This window comes from Cataglyphis hispanica, chromosome 6 (genome assembly GCF_021464435.1).
Source record: "Cataglyphis hispanica isolate Lineage 1 chromosome 6, ULB_Chis1_1.0, whole genome shotgun sequence".
NCBI lineage: Eukaryota > Metazoa > Arthropoda > Insecta > Hymenoptera > Formicidae > Cataglyphis > Cataglyphis hispanica.
Genome location: NC_065959.1, coordinates 8,558,471 through 8,580,771, shown reverse-complemented (window position 1 = coordinate 8,580,771; position 22,301 = coordinate 8,558,471). Strand labels below are relative to the sequence as shown.

At 32.8% G+C, this 22,301-nt stretch overlaps 1 protein-coding gene across 8 annotated transcripts in view; it reads left to right on the top strand.

The window, feature by feature from the left end:
* LOC126850663 (histone-lysine N-methyltransferase 2C-like) overlaps positions 1-20,798 on the top strand; it is a 42,893-nt gene extending 22,095 nt beyond the window's left edge. For 4 of the 8 annotated variants that reach the window (XM_050593880.1, XM_050593886.1, XM_050593885.1 and 1 more), the window contains 14 exons: positions 1,303-1,446; positions 2,803-3,151; positions 3,571-3,758; positions 4,071-11,505; positions 13,263-13,703; positions 14,011-14,281; positions 14,396-14,622; positions 15,441-15,652; positions 16,415-16,783; positions 16,991-17,341; positions 17,826-18,391; positions 19,164-19,629; positions 19,780-19,962; positions 20,074-20,798. In XM_050593880.1, coding sequence (XP_050449837.1) covers positions 1,303-1,446; positions 2,803-3,151; positions 3,571-3,758; positions 4,071-11,505; positions 13,263-13,703; positions 14,011-14,281; positions 14,396-14,622; positions 15,441-15,652; positions 16,415-16,783; positions 16,991-17,341; positions 17,826-18,391; positions 19,164-19,629; positions 19,780-19,962; positions 20,074-20,166 — 11,295 coding nt within the window. In that variant the 3' untranslated portion in view covers positions 20,167-20,798. The remainder of the gene's footprint in view (positions 1-1,302; positions 1,447-2,802; positions 3,152-3,570; positions 3,759-4,070; positions 11,506-13,262; positions 13,704-14,010; positions 14,282-14,395; positions 14,623-15,440; positions 15,653-16,414; positions 16,784-16,990; positions 17,342-17,825; positions 18,392-19,163; positions 19,630-19,779; positions 19,963-20,073) is intronic. The other 4 variants (XM_050593879.1, XM_050593884.1, XM_050593883.1 and 1 more) reach the window with 4 other exon arrangements.
* Positions 20,799-22,301: the final 1,503 nt, after the last annotated feature.

Here is a 22,301-nt window from a genome sequence, read left to right as displayed (position 1 = left end):
TTTCGAAATATACGCGAAGTAATGTTGCACAATTTACTAAGCAGTAACTTTAAGATTATGTATTTTTGCAAATTATGCACGTTAAAAAATATTCATATATATTGAATTTGGAATTCAAAGTAAATAATATATTACACTGATAACGATAATTATTTATATTGTATAATTTAAAGTAAAAAAAAATTAATTTAATAATATTAATTTTATTTAATGAATATTTTTATAGAGGTACATAAAATACGAGAATTTTTTTTTAAGAGAGAGACGTATAATTTATAATAAAATAAATTAAAAGATTATTAAAACTGGAGAATAAAGTACAAAAATAGATTATTTAATTATTATATATTTTTACATTAGATAATACATATATATATATATATATATATATATATATATATATATATCTATTTATTTTTTTAACAATAAAATTATTTTATAATGGAATAATACATTTTATCTCGCAATGATTTGATCAAAAAGCGAAATTAAAATATTAAAATTTGTTGTGATTGTAGGTATAGCTAAATAATATCTAACACTTTCAGTGCCAAGAACATATATTTTAAGTTACAAATATATATAATTATGTTTTTTCGTTACAAAATATTTTTTCTCAATTAGAAGATGGCGAATTATTTTTTTATTTTTTGAGCAAGCAAGTCGTAAATCTGTAAGTAATAGTAAGTCTACAACAAATATCTTTTTTATATTTATAACAATATTCTTTCATATATATTCTTATATTCTTTCATAACAACTGTCATAAATGGAAAGAGAAATGTTTTCAATTGATTTATGTGTATAGAAACACTCAGAATAGTTATTTTTAAATCGAACATTTTTCAAACGGAGATACTTCTTCATCTTATACCGGATTAAGTCCATCAAAAGTAGCCACCCTCTTTTATCTTTTAAACTAAAAGAGATAGATCGTAACAAATAACATATATATATATATCAAATTAAATGATGAGCAACCACTATGCTCACAATAGAATTCAGTTTGAACCATTTAAAATGATATATATTTGTTACGATCTATCTCTCTTAAAAGATAAAAGGAGGTGATCATAATTGATGTGACACTCTGTTTATGTGTATGTTTGTATATATATTAATAAAAATTTTATTTTAATGTTTTTTTTTGTAATCTAATGGATTGTCGCGAGAGCAATTTTAGTATAGATCTTAAAAGTATTCAAATGGTACTGAAAGGGTTGTGATAAGAATATTGGCTGGTGTTTTTGGCCTGGGTGTGCAAGTTTGCAATATGCATTTGGTGTTGGTGCATGTGTTTAGATGGGGCTGTGCCCAGGTGGTGGTGGTAATGGGCGAGGTATGACACGGCCCCCAGTCCATATAACGGGACAGCAGGTGCCGGTGGCGGGCCCGCCGATGGGCCCTGTGGTGCCACACCCTCACCGAAGACCCTTGCTTTTGCAGGTGAGCAAGATTCGGGTCATTTTTAACATTAAAAAAGAATAAATAAATCTAAAAAAATAAACAACCTTTAGCCTTTGAGATATTTTAGCAATGTGAAGGATTTATTTTTTATATGCAGATAAAAGTACTCTTAATTTCTATTCTTTATAAGCGAGAATATATTTTTTGCTAAAACAAACATTTTTTATAATATAGATGAAATAAATGTATAATATTTGATTAAATATTTATATTAAATACTTTACTTATATTATAGAACAAAATAATGCTTAAAATAGAACAATAAATTAATTAATTAACATATAGAGAAGAACATCTTATTTAGTTTTGTTTAATTTATTATAAAATATGATATATATATATATATATATATATATATATATATATATTAGCTATTAAAATTGCAGCATTATATATATGTATACATACATATATAATTGTATATATTTTAATATACAGCAGCATTATATCTAATATCAAAAGAGACTCATTTAAACATTAAATATTTGGTTATATGATACTAATTAACTCAAAAAAAAAATTATAAGTTGAAATTCATTAACATCTTTTTATTCCCTTATTTATATTTATTTTAGTATAAATTTTAATGCACTTTTAAATATGTTTGCATGTATATTGCATGATATTAATTTTATTAACATTAAATAAAAGAATGTGTTTTATCAAAAATTTTGCTTAATTATACTTATTTTTATTTCAAAGTAATATGATTCAGAATATATCGCTTCTTTTATGATTTTTACGTTATTAAATGTGTTAAAACCGTTCTGCATGCATGTGCGCGGGCACTCACGTGAATAAATAAATAAATAAATTATATATATATATATGTGTGTGTGTGCGTGCGTGCGTGCGTGCGTGCGTGCGTGCGTGCGTGCGTGCGTGCGTGCGTGCGTGCGTGCGTGCGTGCGTGCGTGCGTGCGTGCGTGTATGTGTGTGTAAATTTATTTATTTATTTATTACACATATGTATTTATACATTTATTTGTATTACTAATTAAATCATAAATTTTTTTCATATTTATATATAATAGAAAATAAATAAAAATTTTGCTGTTAGAAATATTATCATATGTAAACCCCAATTTATAATCCAACATAAAATTATATTTTATCTATGTATTCTTTCTTACACACATTGCACTTAACTTTTTATATATGTACATATATATAATATGTACATATATATATATATATATATATATATATATATATATATATATATATTTAGTTTACTATACAATTTGATATTTCATTTTATTGGATCTATTGCAATCTTAACTTCTGAGTTCCAAAGTAGCATCCCTTATATTCGAAATCGACTTTGACTGTCAGCAGTCGTGTTCACAGGAGCAGCCGTTGTTGCTAGAGGAGTTGCTGGAGCAGGAGAAACGAGAACAAGAAAAACAGCAGCAGCAACAACAACAACAACAAACTGAAACCACCGGAAGTGGTCTTTTGAGCGATAGTGATTTTGAAAAGTTAAAAGCTGATGTTTTGGGCACTACGTCACCGCCTCAGAGTATAGTGCCAGTAGTCAGACCGCCTTGCATAGCAAGACAAACATCTTCCGCATCTGATACCAATTGGCAGCAGAGTGGTGTGGCTGCTGATGGGACGGCAAAGCTGACAGCGGCACAGGTGGGAGCGAGACAGCCGATCGCTACACAGACTCCGCCTGAACGTTAGTAATCTTCTATTATTTGTTTTTCAATTGAGTCATTATTTCTGCATTGAATTATTATTTATAAAAAAATTAAAATAACATTAATAATAAAAAAATAAGTTAGCACACAAGCACATTATATTGTTTTAATTTAATAGAATTAATATTTATTAAAATTAATTTTTATATTAACTTTAACTTGCTAATTTTTATTAGAATTTTATTAGAGTTTGTAGGAGAATTTTATATTTTATCTTTGATGATAAATTTTATGTGTATAAAACAAATATTGCTTCATCTAAAAAAAATTTGATTATGGATATATTATTTGATATTTTTTATCTCTAATGAGAAGGCATCATAAACATATGAGATTTTCTTTAAATAAACTGTAACATTCTTAGTCTGTTGTGAAAATGCATTATTTATTAATTTAGCGAGGGTAGCTATGTTCAACATTCCTCAAATACCAGCACCACCAACTCCACCAGAAAATATAGTTACTGATCAAGATCGACAAATGCATTTGCAATATGATCAATGGCTTAATCATCAAGATCAAGTGTTAAAACAACAATTACATTATTATGAAGGAGAAATTCAAAAACTCCGCAAAACAAGAAAGGTAAATAAAAATTAATTAGTAGTTTTTATATTAAAATTAAGTAATAAATATAATTAAACTAAATAAAAAACATTTTTTATAATTATAAATTAAATGAATTAATTTATAAAAATGTCTATAAAATATAATATAAAGTTTTTTTATATAATAATAAATAAATTTTTTTTTATAAGTTTTGATGTGATTTGTATTTCTTAACTTGTTTATCTTATTTTTTATTACATATAAAATAATATTACATATAAAACGAACCGCTTTTTATCTATTTTCTTTTCAGTCTTTTATGTAACTTTTTATCTACTTCTTTTCCAGTCTCTTAATAGTAAGCAACGCCAACTTCGAAAATCAGGTAATGAGCTGACAGAGACGGATGCTGCCGAGCTACAACGGGTTTCCAGTGAACTAGCTACTTTACAAAAATATTTGGATACCTCGCGTAAACAAGGCCGTCAACATAACATGCTGATCCAGGAATATCAGAGCAAACAACAGCAACGACAGACTCATTCTCAATCAAACGAACCCTGTTCTCCATTGATGTCACCTTCTCAACATTCCCCGATGCATTCTCCAGCAGCTTTAGTTTCTCAAAGTCCTGGTCCTAACATGATTCAACATTCACCGGCGACTCCATCGCTTATTCAACACAGTCCAGGTACACCGTTGCTTCAGCATAGTCCAGGTAATTCTCAGTCAACAAATCTAGGGACAATGTCACCTCACAATGTCCAGCAACAGTCACCAAGAATTGGCACTCCTCATTCTCAAGGTGACGAAAGTCCCTTTAGCCCTGGACCAATGCCTTCTCCAGGTTTATGCAATCCTAATACTACGCGGATGACATCACCACAACACAGAGCTATTATTAATGGAAGATTAGCAACTTCTCCTGGTGCCTTTACACTAGAGACGCGAAATCAACAACAAATGATAACTGATCAGAATGTGAGAGTTCATAATTTAGCTCAGAGATTTGTCAGGCCACCGGAGGGGACACAAAGAAGAGGAGGCATTGTTTACAGTCCCCAACCAGGGCAGCAACAATTGCTAAATCAGCAGCATCAGCAATTGTTGCAGAGGCAACAAATTATTCAACAACAACACGATAGCGTTGCTCAGGATCAGGGACAAAGCACCATTGCGCGAGGAACATTGCAGCGGCAACAGATTTTTACTCAGCAACAGCAACATGAAAGTGTTTCTCGACAACAAATTCTTCAACAACAACAACAGAGTGATATTTCTCAGGATGGACAGAATATTGTTACTCAAAGAAATTTGCAGATTGCTCAACAGAGGCAGATCCTTCAACAACAGCAATCAAATGATGTTTCTCAAGAAGGACAGAATGTTGTTGCTCAAAGAAATTTACAAATGGCTCGACATCAAATTATCCAACAGCAAGAAGGTATTTCTCAGGATGGACAGAATATTATTGCACAAAGATCGATGCAAATGACTCAGCAAAGACAGCAAATTCTTCAACAAACTGAAGGTATTCAGGAAGGACAGAATTCTATTAATCAAAGATCGTTACAAATGGTTTCACAACAACAGCAACGACAAGTTCTTCAGCAACAGACTGATATTATTACTCAAGAGGGACAGAATGTTGTTACTCAAAGAAATTTACATTTGACACAGCAACGACAGCAGATTCTCCAGCAACAACAAATTGCCCAACAACACGAAATAATTTCTCAAGGTATTTCTCCGGAAGGACAAAATTCTATTGGGCAAAGAACATTGCAAATGGTTCAGCAACGACAACAAATTCTTCAGCAGCAGCAACAGGAAGATGCTTCCCACGATATACAAAATGTTGGTGTTCAAAGGAATTTGCAAATTGTGCAACAACGACAAATTCTTCAACAACAGCAGCATGAAGGGATTACACAGAATATTTCTCAAGATGGACAAAACATTGTTCAAAGAACATTACAAATGACACAGCAACGTCAACAGGTTCTTCAACAACACGAGAACATTTCTCAAGATGGACAGAGTGTTGTTACTCAAAGAAATTTGCAAATAGCGCAGCAACGACAACAAGTTCTTCAACAACAACAACAAATTCTTCAACAACAACAAATTCAACAGCAACATGAAGATGTTCCTCAAGATGGACAAAGCACTATTACTCAGAGATCACTGCAAATGGCTCAGCAACGACAACAAATTATTCAACAACAACATGAGAGTGTTTCTCAGATTATTTCTCAAGAGGGACAAAATTCTATTGCTCAAAGATCATTACAATTGGCTCAACAACGGCAGCAAATTCTTCATCAACAGCAACATGAAGCTATTTCTCAAGAAGGACAGACTTCTATTGCTCAAAGATCGCTTCAAATAACTCAGCAACGTCAGCAACTGCTGCAGCAACAGCAACATGAGAACGTTTCTCAAAATATTCCTCAAGAAGGACAGAATTCTATAGGTCAAAGATCACTTCAAATGGTTCAGCAAAGACAACATATTCTTCAACAACAGCAACGACAGCAGTTTTTGCAGATGCAGCAGCAACAGCAACAAAAGCCGCCTAATTCACCAATGGTATCTCAGCCAGCTAGTTCCCCAAGTCCACAGCTTCATCAACAACTCCAACAAAGTTATGGTCAACCTCCAAGTTCACCTATGGTTCAGCAGGTGACGATGGGGTCTCCAATGCTTCAGCAGCAACTGAATCCGATTTCCCAACCTCCCAGTCCGATGAATAGAATTTCGCCGATGCTTCACGGTGGTCATCATCATTCTTCAGCAACAAATCAGCCACCTAGCTCACCTATGATGCCTAGAAGTCCTATGGTAGCCGGATCTCCTATGCAGATGCAACGAAGACAATCTACCGGAAGTAGTCCGGCTATGCCAGATAGACCACAAAGCGTAGAAAATCCTGGAACACCAAGAACACCTCATACACCTCATAATTTTGTCCAACAAAGTACTAATTTACCTGCAAATTCAAATGATCAAGTTTCTCTGCAAATTCTTCAGGAATCATCTTCTTTAGTAGAAAATTCTGCTAGAGGTGGAGGAAACTCCAATAATCCTCTAAATCCAATACCTTTTCCTAATTATGGAAAGTCAGGATATTTTAAATTAGGATTGAGAGGCGGTTCGCCAGGTGATCAGCAACAAATTTTCTCATTAGAAAATACTACTACTACTACTAATAATAATAATAATAATAATAATAATAATAATAATAATAATAATAATAAAAATCACACTAAGTTAGCAAAATTAATGCAATTTTCCAATTTTGGAAGATTTGGATACTTTAAATTAGGTTTAAGGGGTGGATCGCCGATGTGGTCAAGCAAAGCAGAGAGCAGTAAAGGCAGCAAAGAATCAGAAATATCTCAGGCGAAAAGAGAACAGCTTGTAGAAGAGAAAACAAACATTTCTTTGAATCGAAAAACCGTCAAGATTGGTTCACTAGTTTGCGCTGATTACAATGACTTTGACGATGACTCGCACACTCCGCCACAAGCTTCGCCGACGACCTTAGAAGTGAAATCGACTGGTCAAAACTCTTCTTTGATCTCTTCAAACTTAGACAATGAATGTTTGGGAAGTCCTGGAGTAAAATTGGAACAGCTTCCAGATACGACAGATTATGATGATGATAAAACGATAGTAAACACCGAGGTAACTTTGAGCTCCGCAGCTCAGCGGGATAGTGATGATATTACTGTCATTGAACAGTTTGGTGACTCGGAACTAGTTGATGTTATTTCAGGAAGTCTAGAAGGAGATATGCAAGAAGAATATGTCCTCTTTGAACCTGGAATGGTGGTAGATCTCTCTGCTGATAGCAACGATTCACTTTGCCACGCTTTAGTGAATGACGCTGGTCAAAGTCACGATCTAGTGCAAATACTGGAGATTGAAAATCCTGAATCACAATCAGAAGAACCGATTTTAAGTGATGAAGACTTAATTCCGTCTCATTTGAGAAACAAAAAAAGTCTTAGGCTTGATATAGTGAGGACTTTGCAAGCTGGAAAAAAGTTAGTCGCCGTTACTGATACTCCGGATTCTCCGGATCAAGAGGAACTGCGAGTAGATCCTTCTCCGAGTTCTTATTTGGATCAATCTATTGATCAAGAGCTTATGGTGTCTTTAGTAAATGAATCTGAAGTAGTTATCATTGATCCTACAACAAAATCTCCCGAAGATAATCTTTCCAAAGGATCAGGCGACGAAGATAATGAGAAAATTGATTCCAACATACAAACTGATGTTTCTAAAGAGAACACAATTAATGAAGGCTCGATAGATGATCAAAACAAGTTGAAACAAAACAAGAGTCCCACGAACTTTGTTTTTTCAGATAAAACTTCTTATAATAAAATTTTATCTTCAACTATACATCCAACAAGTATTAATACAGTAACATTTTCAAACTCAGCTATTTCTTTAATAAATACTGCAATTTCTTCAAATTCGAATACAATTCTAGCTTCTATTAGCTCCGATTCTCAACTAAACCAGATTTCAATTCAGCCAATTGCGACAGAAGCGAAAACGATAGATCAATTTGACTTGAAAGAAGTTTCTTCAAGTTCCTTTAGCAATCAGAAAGGTTTCACATTATCATCGACGATGGCAAGCATTGTAGCGGACGCGAAGATTGCTGCAAAACTTAGTCAAACAGCTATAGTCTCCAACCCTCAGAAAAATAAATTGGATGTAAAAGTCGGGGTATTCTCTGCCAGGGAAACATCGAAAATATTATCTTCAGGAAAGCCTTCAGTAACTTCTTCGGATTTACCGATGAACAAAACGGAGTCTCAGAATAATCCTACGAAATTAGTACTAAGTGTGCAACCAACTTCTGTTACACTGTTGACTCCGAAAATGTCGATCCCAGATTTATCGAGAAAAGAGAGTATTTTGAAAAATAAAGAAAAACAAATGGAAGGTCAGGAAAATGAAATGAAGAAAGAAAAGGAGGAAATGCTTGGTAAAATAAAAAACGAGAGTAATTCTTCAGGATTAATTGCTGAAGAAAAGAAGTCTGATCCGCTAAATACTACAGATGAACTGGAGAGCATGCTAGAAGCTATTCACAATCCTGCAGAAAATACCGAAAATAAAAATGACACTCCAACGACTTTCAAAAGAATGTCACCTGTCACCGATGATTTATCGCTTGTCAACATCTTGGAAAACGATTCTGAATTGATAGAGAACGACAAAGAACAGATTTTATCAAGTTCTGACATGCAAAAAGCCAACAAATTGAAAGAAACTGAAAAAAACATTGAAGAAACTACTGGTAATGACAAAAATATTCTTTCGAATGATAAGAATCATCAGGAAGCACTGTGTACCGAAGAAGAAAATTCCAAACCATTTCTTCAGCATTGTTTGAGTGGAGAAAAGACTTTGATGGAAGAATCTTCTGATGATATTTTAGATATGTTGCACAATATCATCTCATCGAAACCAGAAATGGCAAACAGTGGCGAGCTGAAATCGAGTCTTATCTATCAGATGCCAACTCCGCTCGATACTTTGCCATTGAATATTCTCCAAGACTCGTTGATCGATGTAGAACAAGAAAACCTTGAAAATGATCAACTTTCTTCAATTGAAGTTAAAAATCAAGTAAAAAATCAAAATTCTGAAATGAAGAAGAGTCCTCCAACGACGACTCAAGCTCCTACTTTAGTAGTTAGCACCGTGGCGCAATTACAGAAAAGTACGACGACGGTTCCTCATCTATCGCCACTTTCAAAACCAACTGAGTTGACTTCCAACGTAGCCAACGTGTCTCATCAGTTAAGAACATTGCTTTCGTCTTTGCAAAGCAATCAGAATACGGTGAATCAAACTGGAGTAGTCACCATGGTGTCTTCAGACAAATCTGGAAGCGTTTTATCTGCTTCTAACACCCTATCAACCTTAAATTCATCAAATAATAGTCAAAGTGGAGTTTCGAACTTGGCAAGATTAGATCAAAATCGTTCTCAAACTAATTCGATTAATGCTATCAAAGATACAGATTTGACTTTAAAGGAAGCAATAAAAGAATCAGGCGGAATTGTTACTGCGGTTACGAAGATTAGCAATGGCGAACAAGTTTTCAGGGTAACTTGTTCAGCTACAACTATCCAGACTACAACAGTTTCTAATATTTCCAGCACTACTTCCACAATAATAACCACCAAAACTGTTACAACTACAATCTCTATCACTTCGAATGCTATGTTGAATGCTATGCTGGCCGATACTACTTCTTTAAAGCCTTCAGTTGCTGGTCATAGTCGTAATAACACGGTATCAACCCAATCTGTCAATTTTTTTAATTCCGTTTTGCCATCGACTTCGATACAACGCTCACAAAATCTTCAGGCGATTCTCCAGGTCAGTTCAGGATGCTCTACACCCACTCGAATACAAGTAAATACCAATTCAGCCGTCACTAATTCAATGCAGTGTGTTAGGACTATTATACCACCGTTAGCGACTTCTAGCGGAATCTCTGGTACTCCTAGCATCCTTCAAACGACCTTATCACAAGCTCCAAACCACCTTTTGACTTCTAATCAAGGTCAGTATAAATCTCCTGGCCTTTTACCCATTGATAATAAAAATAACGACCTTGAAAATCAATCTACGACTTTGATAAAGGATCCTGAAGAGTCCAAAGTACAAGAGAAGAGAGAAATAGATCCTAGCAAGAATTCTAATTCTTTGAGGTTGGAGGATTCCCAAAATGTATTACTAAAACAACTATTACAAAATACGGTTGGTGCTACAACTTCAGGATCGTCGCAAGGACCCAGTTTACCAATAGTTCCTTCGTTGGAGGCTCAATTAGCCCGGCCAGTTTTACCTACACCGCCATCTCTGCTTCCTCAATTGTTAAACGAGACACCAACACCAAAACCAATAATAAATAAACAAGTTCTTACGAGAGAAACTTCCTTCTTGTCACATTCGGTATCACATTTGAAGATTCAAAGTTCACCAATTAAGGAAGAACCTAAATCTTCTCCTCCATCATCTACCTCGATTCCAATAGTGTCTCAACAAAGAGGACAAAGTGAAAGTTTAAAGCAGCAAGCAATAAAATCAGTTTCTACTTCTTCGGGAAGTTCTTTGGGAAATTCTTCAGCAAATTCTTCAGTAAACTCTTCAGTAAAGCAACAGACAGTTTCTTCGACAATAACAACGACCAGGATGTCTCCAGGCATTTCTACGAATCAGCAAGAATCTTCTGGTCAAGGAAACCCGGAGACTAGCATTGATGAAGAATCTCAGACTCAACAGACACAACGTGTTGCCGTTTCCATTTCAAAAGTTAATTTACAGAATAAACCATTGACTTCTGGAATGACTTCGAAGAATGTTCAACCGCTGACTAATAATTCTAGTAATATATCTGGACCTCAAACCCAAGTTCAACAGGTTCAAAATCAAATTCAAGTCGCGCAAAAGCCAATAGTGGCTCAACAAGTTTCTTCTTCGACTTCCTCCGTTCATCAACAATCTGTTCAACAAGTGCCTCACAGCCACGGAAATATTGCGGGGCTATCACAGGGCGTTACTGGTCCTACAGCTCCGTCGAGTTCCAACATAGTGCCTTTGGTCGAGGTGAAGAAAGAGCTTGGGCTTGAAGAAGTTTTAACCGCTACTAGTACGACACCAACCAGTCACTTGCAAACTGATACCAAAGATTTTCTTACTGCCAAAGAGGAATTCATAGATAGCGCAATAGACGATAAAACTGGTGAGTAAGATTTATCAATGTTTAACATCTAAGTTTTTTAAAGGACAAATAAGTTTGTGAAAATCATAAATTTTAAATAATCGCAGATGCGGATGGTAGTGCGTCAGTTTCATGGAAAAATGAATCTGATTCTTACTGGCCCGCGATTATTTAAAATTTGTGATTTTCATTTGAGAGCCTTAATTTTTTAAATTGTAAATTTGTGAAAATTTTTTATTATTGTTTCTAGACTAATCCAAACTTTTTTTAGTCGAAAAAGTTATATTATAAAGACAAATGTGCACATAAGGTTCTCAAGATCAACTAATTAAATTACAACTAACTAAATTAAATTCTGAAAAAGGGCAATCAGAGCCAAGCGCGGTTTATAGAGTTTATTTAACATCCAACAGTTTATTTAATATAAGATGTTCTATATAAAGAAAATAGAATCTCAACAGACGTTTCGGCCCTTTTTTTGGATCATCTTTCTTGATGGCCCTTCTCTACTCATTTTATTTATCTAACTATAATAATTATATATTTATTTGCTTTAAATAATTTAGGTGTGTTATATTTATAATTTATGTACAAATAGTTTGGTTCGTTATATTCATAATGTATTTTTTTCATATTTACAATACCGCGCTGCTCTTTACCGGATATTTATTGTGATTGTATCTTCCCGCTTTACCTTGTTATATTCACGATTCTTTTTTGTCATTATCAGGGTTTTAAACACCGTTTATCTCGTTAAATTTCTATACACATTTTTAATTTTAGTTTTACTACTCTATGCGGATCATTGTGTCTGGCTCTTTAAATTTGATTTTGTCATTTTAATGTTTAACGCTATTCTCTCACATCATTCTTTTATATAACAATCTTACTTAATTCATAGGTATAATTGGTATGAAAATTTTAACATGACCCTTATCTTGGACCCTAATTTTAGATTTAACATTCGAAGAGTAACATTTAAGAGTCATTCTATTGATAACATCGATACATTACACAATGATGTGAGAGATCTTCGCCTTTTATTTATTCATCATTTTATTTTTATATTTATATACTTTTTTACTGTAACTATTTATTTATTTATTTACTTTTTTAATCCGTGACCATGTTTCCGCTTTTTACTTTTTAACTATTTATTTATTTATTCTTTTTATTTTGCGACCACGTTCATCAATTTTAATTAATTAATTTATTGATTTTTAACCGACCAAGACCATAGCGTTTTATTTAGTTATTTCTTTTTTGTGATCGCCACTAATTGGATAAAAACATGCGACTGTGAACTTGTGTATACAAAATATTTGTTTTTAGATATTTGTTTTAATATTTGTTTTGCTGAAGATGGTTAAAAAAAAGGGCCGAAACGTCCGTTTAGATTCTATTTTCTTCATATAGAACGTAAAATAAACACATACATATATACATATGCATAGGATATTAAAAAATTTAATTTTTTTATAAAATTTATAATATTTAGAGCAGATAATTAAAGCAGACCGAAACATTTTTTGTTGTATCTAAGATTTTTATAAAGCTGTGCCAGACTTTTTATGCAAAAGTTGAAATTTTAACTGATACTTTTTTTCTTTATTAGATATATATTTCTATAGTGAACTTTTTTTCTTATTTTTTAGACTTAAAATTTATTGTTTTTTTTTTGGATTTAAAAAAAATTAAAATTTTTACTATATGTATATTTATATATTTATATATAAATTTATATATTATTATCTATATTTATATTACACATTGTTCAGATCTCAAGAAGTTAAAAAGAAGACAATATCAGCAGAAACGAAAACAGAGCCAGGGGAAAGATGCTGTTACTGCACCTCAGAAAAAACGGTCTCGTAAAGTGTCCCGCCTCGATGAGGATTATGAGACGTTTGTGGAAAACTTGATGACACAATTACGGCAATTACAACCAATGGTGGTACTAGAGCCTCTGCTAGGTCGTAACTATGGAGTGTGTCCAATTTTTGGATGCGGGGATCTTGCTAAGATTGGAAGTCAAAAGGATTATAACACGAGAATTGGTGATTTGATTGGAAATTACGGATCAGCTAGTTTACCTGGAATTTCCGATCATTATAACACGCAGCCTTTTGGAGAATTAAATCCTCTATCACCTCAGCAACCTTCGACTACACAGAGAGGATTCTATGAGCAGGAATTTCCGCCCTTGAAACTGGATGATTGTGAGGAACTATTTTATTACAAATATTTATATTTTATAATAATAAATGTAATTAAAAAAACGTAAATAATTTTAATATTAGTTAATATTTCAGTTTTAAGAAATTTATAAGAATAAGAAGAAATTAAAATAAGGATAGAAATTTATTAATATAGAATAAAAAAAATATATATAAATTTATTTTTCATACATTGAAAGAATAAAATATTTAAACTCTATATATATATATTAAATACTTTATATATGTTAAATACTTTATACATGTTAAATACTTTATACATGTTAAATAAGGATGCTCTTTTTTGTAGCTGATGATAAAAAGGAGACTATGTCGACAAATCGTGAGGTAGATTCTCCTGATACCATCGTGAGTTCATCCTCGCCTGAATGTGTTATACCGGAATTTATGCATCATTTTCCCGGATTGCGATTGATTGAGGAAGAATCCGACGAGGAGGCGGACTGGCTAAAACGCGTATCACCCGTTATACCTTTAATCTCACCAATTCCAATTAGGCTAAAACCTGCTTATTCAAAAGAAGCAGCTAAGCAAGATAAAGAGAATTTTGGAATGCCCAAGTATGTATATTTATTTATTTTTAATATTATTAGACATACATTGTGTATATTATCATATTATTTATTATTATTTATAATATTATTATTTATGACATCATATATATTTCTTTTTAGGCTTGGCAAATCTCCTCCGATACCTCTACGAGAAAACGGAAACGTAACCGTGACCTTAACTCTAAATAGTCAGGCTGCCGATGATATATTGGGTGTACTTAAAGATCTTGCAAATGTTTTGAACATAGCACCACCTACTGGCTATCAAATAATTGAACGCACTTCCACTCCTCCTAGCCAGAAACTAGGATTGTACAAAACGAAAGGAAAAGATGGCAAAGAAGGTGGTACGTAATTAATAGATTGATTATTATCATTACAAGTTATTTATTAATAAAATTTATATGAATCGAATGAGAGAATATCGATTCCAATTTGCTTTATGAAAACAAAATTATTATAAATTATGAAAGAAATAGTTCTGGAAAAAAATATAAATATCAATCAGAGGATTAAATAAAATAAATAATAAATAGATACAAAAAAACAATTCTTTGTTTGTATGTTTGTGTGTGTGTGTGTGTGTGTGCGTGCGTGCGTGCGTGCGATGCGTGCGATGCGTGCGTGCGTGCGTGCGTGCGTGCGTGCGATGCGATGCGTGCGTGCGTGCGATGCGTGCGATGCGTGCGATGCGTGCGATGCGTGCGTGCGTGCGATGCGATGCGATGCGTGCGTGCGATGCGATGCGTGCGATGCGATGCGATGCGATGCGTGCGTGCGTGCGATGCGTGCGTGCGATGCGATGCGATGCGTGCGATGCGTGCGTGCGTGCGATGCGATGCGATGCGATGCGATGCGTGCGATGCGATGCGATGCGTGCGATGCGTGCGTGCGATGCGATGCGTGCGTGCGATGCGTGCGATGCGATGCGATGCGATGCGTGCGATGCGTGCGATGCGATGCGATGCGATGCGTGCGTGCGTGCGTGCGTGCGATGCGTGCGTGCGATGCGATGCGTGCGTGCGATGCGATGCGTGCGTGCGTGCGTGCGTGCGTGCGTGCGTGCGTGCGTGCGTGTGTGTGTGTGTGTGTGATTATCGCGTGATTGCACACTAAAAATATATATATAATTATTTCATTTTAAATATATCGATTCATTTTTCAGCTGAAGTTGATATACAATGTATCCTGAATGGTACGAGAAAGTTTTGTCGTCATTGCGATATCCTGATTGGCGACAGTCCGATCCGAAAGAAAGTATCAGATCTGCCGTTTTTCAGCAAAGAAGAAGCCGAACCTGGTGAACTTTGCTTCTGTTCGGCGTCTTGCTATATGCAATATGCTCTCATTCGAACACCCTCCGATACTCAGGATAAGGTTTGTATATAAGAAATATATATATATATATATATATATATATATATATATATATGCAGAGTGTCCGAAAATTCGCGCAACACCCTTTAAGGAAAGATAGAGTGTTATTCTAAACAGAAAAATCCTGTATCATTTTTTTCTATAACGCTTAATAAAAGAGTTATTATTGAGTGAAGTCTGGCTTATTATCGCCGATCTTCAGCCGGGCACACGTCGGTGAGCCGTCATAAACATCTGAGCGCTCACGCACATTACCAGGCGCGCGGCTCACTGATCATCCAGTTAAAGATCGGCGATGATAGGCCAGACTTCAATCAATAATAACTCTTTTATTAAGCGTTATAGAAAAAAAATGATACAGGACTTTTCTGTTCAGAATAACACTCTCTACCTTTCCTTAAAGGGTATTGCGCGAATTTTCGGACACCCTGTATATATATATATATATACACACATATATATGTTCTGTATTACACACAATATAGTTAAAAAATTCATTCAATATTACTATCATACATATGATATATTTAATATTAATATTTGTCCGCATTATTTATTAATAAAAATAAGATTTTAAAAAATATGTTTGGATAAAAATAATATCCATTTTTAAATTTTCAATATATAAGAGTATTATATAAGTTTAGCATATATTATTTATATTATATATTGTTTATATTATTTATATTATAATATATATCATTATTAGCATAAATAAATATATATCTAAGTTATATGTCAGATTTTTTTATTACTTTGCAGGCTGCCACAATAATAGATCATCTATGCCATAAAACAGAAACAAAATTATTAGATGACGACTTGAAGAGCTTGAAAAAATTTCCTGTCAAGCAACAACAGCAATGTATAGAAAGACTCGGGAGCATGGAAGTTGATAATGAATCAACAACTGAGATTAAGATAAAGACTGAAAAGCTAGAAAATGCAGAAAATGCAGAGAATGAGGAAAAACGGCCGAAAAAACACTTGATTTCTGAAGAGATTAGTGAAGCTGCCGAGCCCCAACCACCTGCAAAAGTCTGGAAAGGTTCAAAATATAAAATATGGTCGATGGGAATCATACAACCTGGTACCAAGTTGAAAAAACCCACTGATAGAGAAATTATTGAGGTAAAATTCTATAATTTAATTATTTAATAATTATGTAAAAGTTTATAAGTGTAAATAATTCGCCAACACCATTTTTTTTTAAATATTTTTTTATATGAGTTTATACATATTAAATAGTTTAAATATTTATTATTTCTCTTTTTTTTGTCTTTTATATTTGATAAATATTCAAATTTTAAAATATAAAACAGAAAACAAATTTTCTAGATGTTGTTTCGCATGGGAGTTACGGTAGCGCCTGCAAAAGCCGAAGACAGTCGTCGTTGTATATTCTGTCAGAGTCAAGGCGATGCAACAGCTGATGGACCAGCCCGATTACTCAATTTTGACGTGGACAAATGGGTGCATCTCAATTGCGCATTATGGTCTAATGTAGTATACGAGGTGCAGAGTGGCGCACTCATGCACCTAGATGACGTATTGCAGAATAATCTCATGCAAATTTGCATCGTTTGCGAAAAACCTGCTGGTACAATTAAGTGCTATAAGCCAAGGTGTACCAATTGCTATCATCTGATGTGTGCTGTCAAAGATGGTTGCGTTTTTTACAAAGACAAGGTAATCGAAATTGTTAGAAAAATTAATATGTATTTATTCTTATGTATAAATGTATTAATTGAGTATATATATATATATATATATATATATATATATATATATATATACACGTGTGTGTGTGTGTGTGTGTCGTGCGCGCTTTTTTTTGGTTTTCTCTATATCCAACATTTTTCTTTTTTATATAATATTCTTAATATAAGCAACTATATAATAGAAGCTAAGTTCTCTTTATCAAAACTTAAAAAAAAGAAACATTTATGAAAACATTATTTTGCGCGATTATTCTATGCATGCATGACCAAATGGCAAATATATAACGATCGGCGAGAAAGATAATATACGAAAAGAATATTAAAGAGTACTAAAAACGCGAAAGGAAAAGAATATTAAAAAATATTAATGACGCGATTTTAAAAAAATAAAAACCTAAGAAACAAAGAATATGATAAATTGATTTTGATGAGGATCTTTCATCTTCTTCCAGACCATGTATTGTCCCCAACACATTCTAAAAAATGAAAAAGACAAAGAACTGATTACGCTATCTGCCTATCGTCGCGTCTACGTTAATCGCGATGAAAATCGTCAAGTTGCCGCAGTAATGCATCATTCTGAACATAATCATCTGCTTCGCGTGGGTTCCCTCATCTTCCTCAGCGTCGGCCAACTACTTCCTCATCAACTGCAAAATTTCCATACGCCGAACTACATTTATCCAGTGGGCTACAAAATTGTGCGCTTCTATTGGAGCATGCGCAGACCCAACAAACGTTGTCGCTATGTTTGTTCGATCCACGATGTTTCTGGTCGTCCAGAATTTCGCGTTCTAATCCAGGAACCTCATCAGGAGGATGTTGAACTGAGAGATGCTACTCCACGAGCTGTTTGGAGTCGAATTTTAGAGCCGCTTGCAGAATTGAGGAGAAAGACGAATTCTGTTCAATTGTTTCCGAGATATGTTTCGGGGGAGGATCTATTTGGTCTGACAGAGCCAACAGTAGTACGTGTATTGGAGAGCTTGCCTGGAATTGAGACTCTGACTGATTACAGGTAAGAATATAATTTTTGGATTAACTGAACGGTATCACATATAGTTAGATAATTTTTTATAGAATTATAAATTTCAAGTTAATTCTTTATTAAAATAGGAAAGAAGAATAATACTTATTGAATAGGATAATACTTATTAATATTTATTAACTTAATTTGATATAATATAGACTGTTTTTAAAGTTGTTATAATATATAATAGCTTTATAATATAAGCTGTTTTATTAATTATTTTGATTTTTAAAGATTTTTAGTTTACTATAATTTTGAGATTTATCTTTTGTGTATTTTTTTAAAATTTTTTTATGATTTTATTAAAGTTCCTCACTGCAGCAAGAAAAAAAACTTATGATTTTTCGCTTATGCTTATGCTTAATATAATAATTTAAATATAATTTCAGAAGCTTTAAAATACAATCAAAGTTCTAAAGAACCAATTTAAGATGATAATATACAAAAAAAATACTTTCAGTCAAAAGTACTTTGTGTGCATAATAAATTTAAAATAATGGAAGAATAATACATATTTTCAGAATTCAGACATATTGTCTAAATTCTTTAAAATGTTTTTGTACTAATTGATTAGTATTTCCAATTGTTGTCTCTTAATTACAGTTTTACATTTCTTGATGTTTTCAAATGTTCTAGATTCTCATAGTATCCCCAATTTTTTCATGCGATACAGATTCTTTAACCTTTCCTATTAACTTGAACAACATTAATCTTTCTAAATATAGGTAGAAATAATAACAAAGCATTTCTCTCCTTTCAGATTTAAATACGGTCGTAACCCATTGCTGGAGTTACCACTGGCTATTAATCCGACCGGAAGCGCGCGAACGGAAGCGCGCCTACGAAACCAATTGCCATGGAAGCGACCGCATACGCAACGTACAGGAGGATTTTCGTCACGCGGGGTACCATTCGGTCTGTCAACGTGTAGCGTCGCCGCCGCAATGGGCGGCGGGGTTTCTTCGACATTGGTAGCCGCCGCTGCTGCGGTCGGCGAGACGGCTTCCTGCCCATACTCTAAGCAATTTGTACACTCTAAAAGCTCGCAGTACAAAAAAATGAAGCAAGAATGGCGTAATAATGTTTATTTGGCGAGATCGAAAATTCAGGGTTTAGGATTGTACGCGGCGAGAGATTTGGAGAAGCATACGATGGTGATTGAATATATAGGGGAGATCATTAGAACAGAATTGGCGGAGATAAGAGAGAAGCAATACGAGGCTAGAGTGAGTGTCAAAACTTAATCGCAATTTTATATATTCTTATTACATATTATATATTTTTTATATTAGTATATATTATTTAGAAATGTATTGCTACATTAACAGAATAATTATTTTCCCATTAATTTATTATTTAATATTATTTGCTTGCAGAATCGTGGTATATATATGTTTCGATTGGATGAAGAACGAGTGGTAGATGCGACATTGTGCGGCGGTCTCGCTCGATACATCAATCATTCTTGCAATCCTAACTGTGTCGCTGAAATTGTTGAAGTTGAGCGCGATCTCAGGATTATTATTTTTGCCAAGCGCAGAATCTCACGTGGCGAAGAGGTAAAATCTTTTAAAACTAATTTCTATAATTCTTTTACTTTAAATCTTTTTTTTTATTTTAATCCCATTATCTTAGATATTTTATATTTATCTATTTATTTTTTCTTCCAGTTAGCGTATGATTACAAGTTTGATATCGAAGATGACCAGCATAAGATTGCATGTGCCTGCGGTGCGCCCAATTGTCGCAAGTGGATGAACTAAAAAAAATCAGGACCAAAAAACAAGATGAAATAAAAATGAAAAAGACTTAATCTCTCCACCCTATCTATTGTTATTATTGTTGCTGCGTTATATACAGAATAAGAAGTTATATAGGGCTAGTTTTCCACATAGGAAAGAAGATAGTAAAACAAATTTTATGTATAAATATATAAATATGAGAGACGAAAAGTTTATACATATTATATAAATAAACGCACACATATACACAGCATAAACGCAAGATAAACAGTCGTAATTTAATTTATAAAGTGCCATCGCGCAATAATATAATTAAAAAATATATCTCGGATTTATTATTATTCATTAATATTTAATAATCCATGAAAATATAATTTAATAGTTGTGTGTATATGTATGTGTATGTGTGTATGTTGGTGTGTATTACATCATATTAAAATTATATAATTTTCTCCTCGGGCTCTACAAAAGTTTGTACATTCTTTATTTATATTCTTGTACATAATTAAAAAATATAATTTTTTTTACTTAGATCTAACAAGGAAGGAAGTATAAAACTAAAGAACGAATTATATAACAATATATAACCTAGGTAAAAAAAGATCTATATAAAACTAAAAAAGAAGAGAAATATATATTATATAATATAAAAATATGTGCATCTCTGTTTTTTGTTAATTAAGTAACCAATACATTTTTATTTTTTATCTAAGTTAATCAATGATATATGTATAAATTTATTCTCATTCTTTAAATGTTATACTTAGAGAGATAAAGAAATATGATGGTATTTATTTTCTTTTCCTCTTGTAGGAATAATCCAAGATCTAATTAAGATTGATACAAAAAAAGTCGCTAATCAGAATGGTGCTCATCAGAGATGCCATCACATTCCTCCAACGTGTTGTACAATATATGTTATAATTATCGTTAAAAAAAAAATAATATCGAGAGAGTGTAAGAAAGTAGGAAAATGAGTGTATATGTGTATACGAGGAGAGAGAGAGAGAGAAACTTTCTATCTTTATGCTTTTGTGACAGATGATATTTTGTTGTAATATATCATTCATTGCATAATTATTATTATCATTATTATTATTCTTATTATTATCATCATGTATAATTAGAATGATATAAATATTACACACACAGCGTGCATCGTGTTTTTATGTATATATCTCTAAATATGTATGTGTGTGTATATATACATATACATATATATGTATGTATGTATGTATGTATGTATGTATGTATGTATGTATGTATGTATGTATGTATGTATGTATGTATGTATGTATAATGTATGTATGATGTATGTATGTATGTATATATGTATGTATATATGTGTATATACATATAGTACGAAAGTTATTTTTGCGAATTATCCCATATATTTAACATATATAAAACAAAAAATGGCTGATATCTATAATTTGAAGAATTAGAATGTCCGATCGCAACATCCGGCCTGTGCAGGTACAGCAAGTAAAAAATACGTTATCATTTTGCGATTTTCGCAATAATTGTCGAGAAATTAAAAAAAATCGGCCAATGCACGCGAATATTAGGGATAACCCATTGATGTGTGATTGCTAGGACGTGATAATTCACGTTATGTAATCGTCATTTATAGAGAATTCCTGCCAAAACTTCGTTGCACGTTGAAGGACAGCAACTTTTGAATTGACTGTCCTTTCTCGCTAATACTCGCGCACATTGGCCGTTCTTTTTCAATTAATTTCTTGATAATTATTGCGAAAATTGCAAAATAGTAAAGAATTTTTCTTCACAGTTTTACCTGCACAAGACGGGTGATGCGATCGACTCCGGACACCCTGTATAATTATTATACGAACTTAATTATTGAATTATTTTTCAGTAATAATCTTGATTTTTCTGTTTTTATAAATCCTGATTTCCAATTTTATTATATTGTATAGTTATAAAATATTTAATATTTAAATAGACAGAAAAAAAAATATATATATATATATATATATATATATATATAAAATTTATTTTTATATCTAAAAATTCTCATTTTGATAAAGATACATAATAATATATAATAAGAGTACACATAAATATAAAACGTCATTTTTTTCAAAATTATAATCAATGAATTTTCTCTATATATTAATATTAATAATGCAACC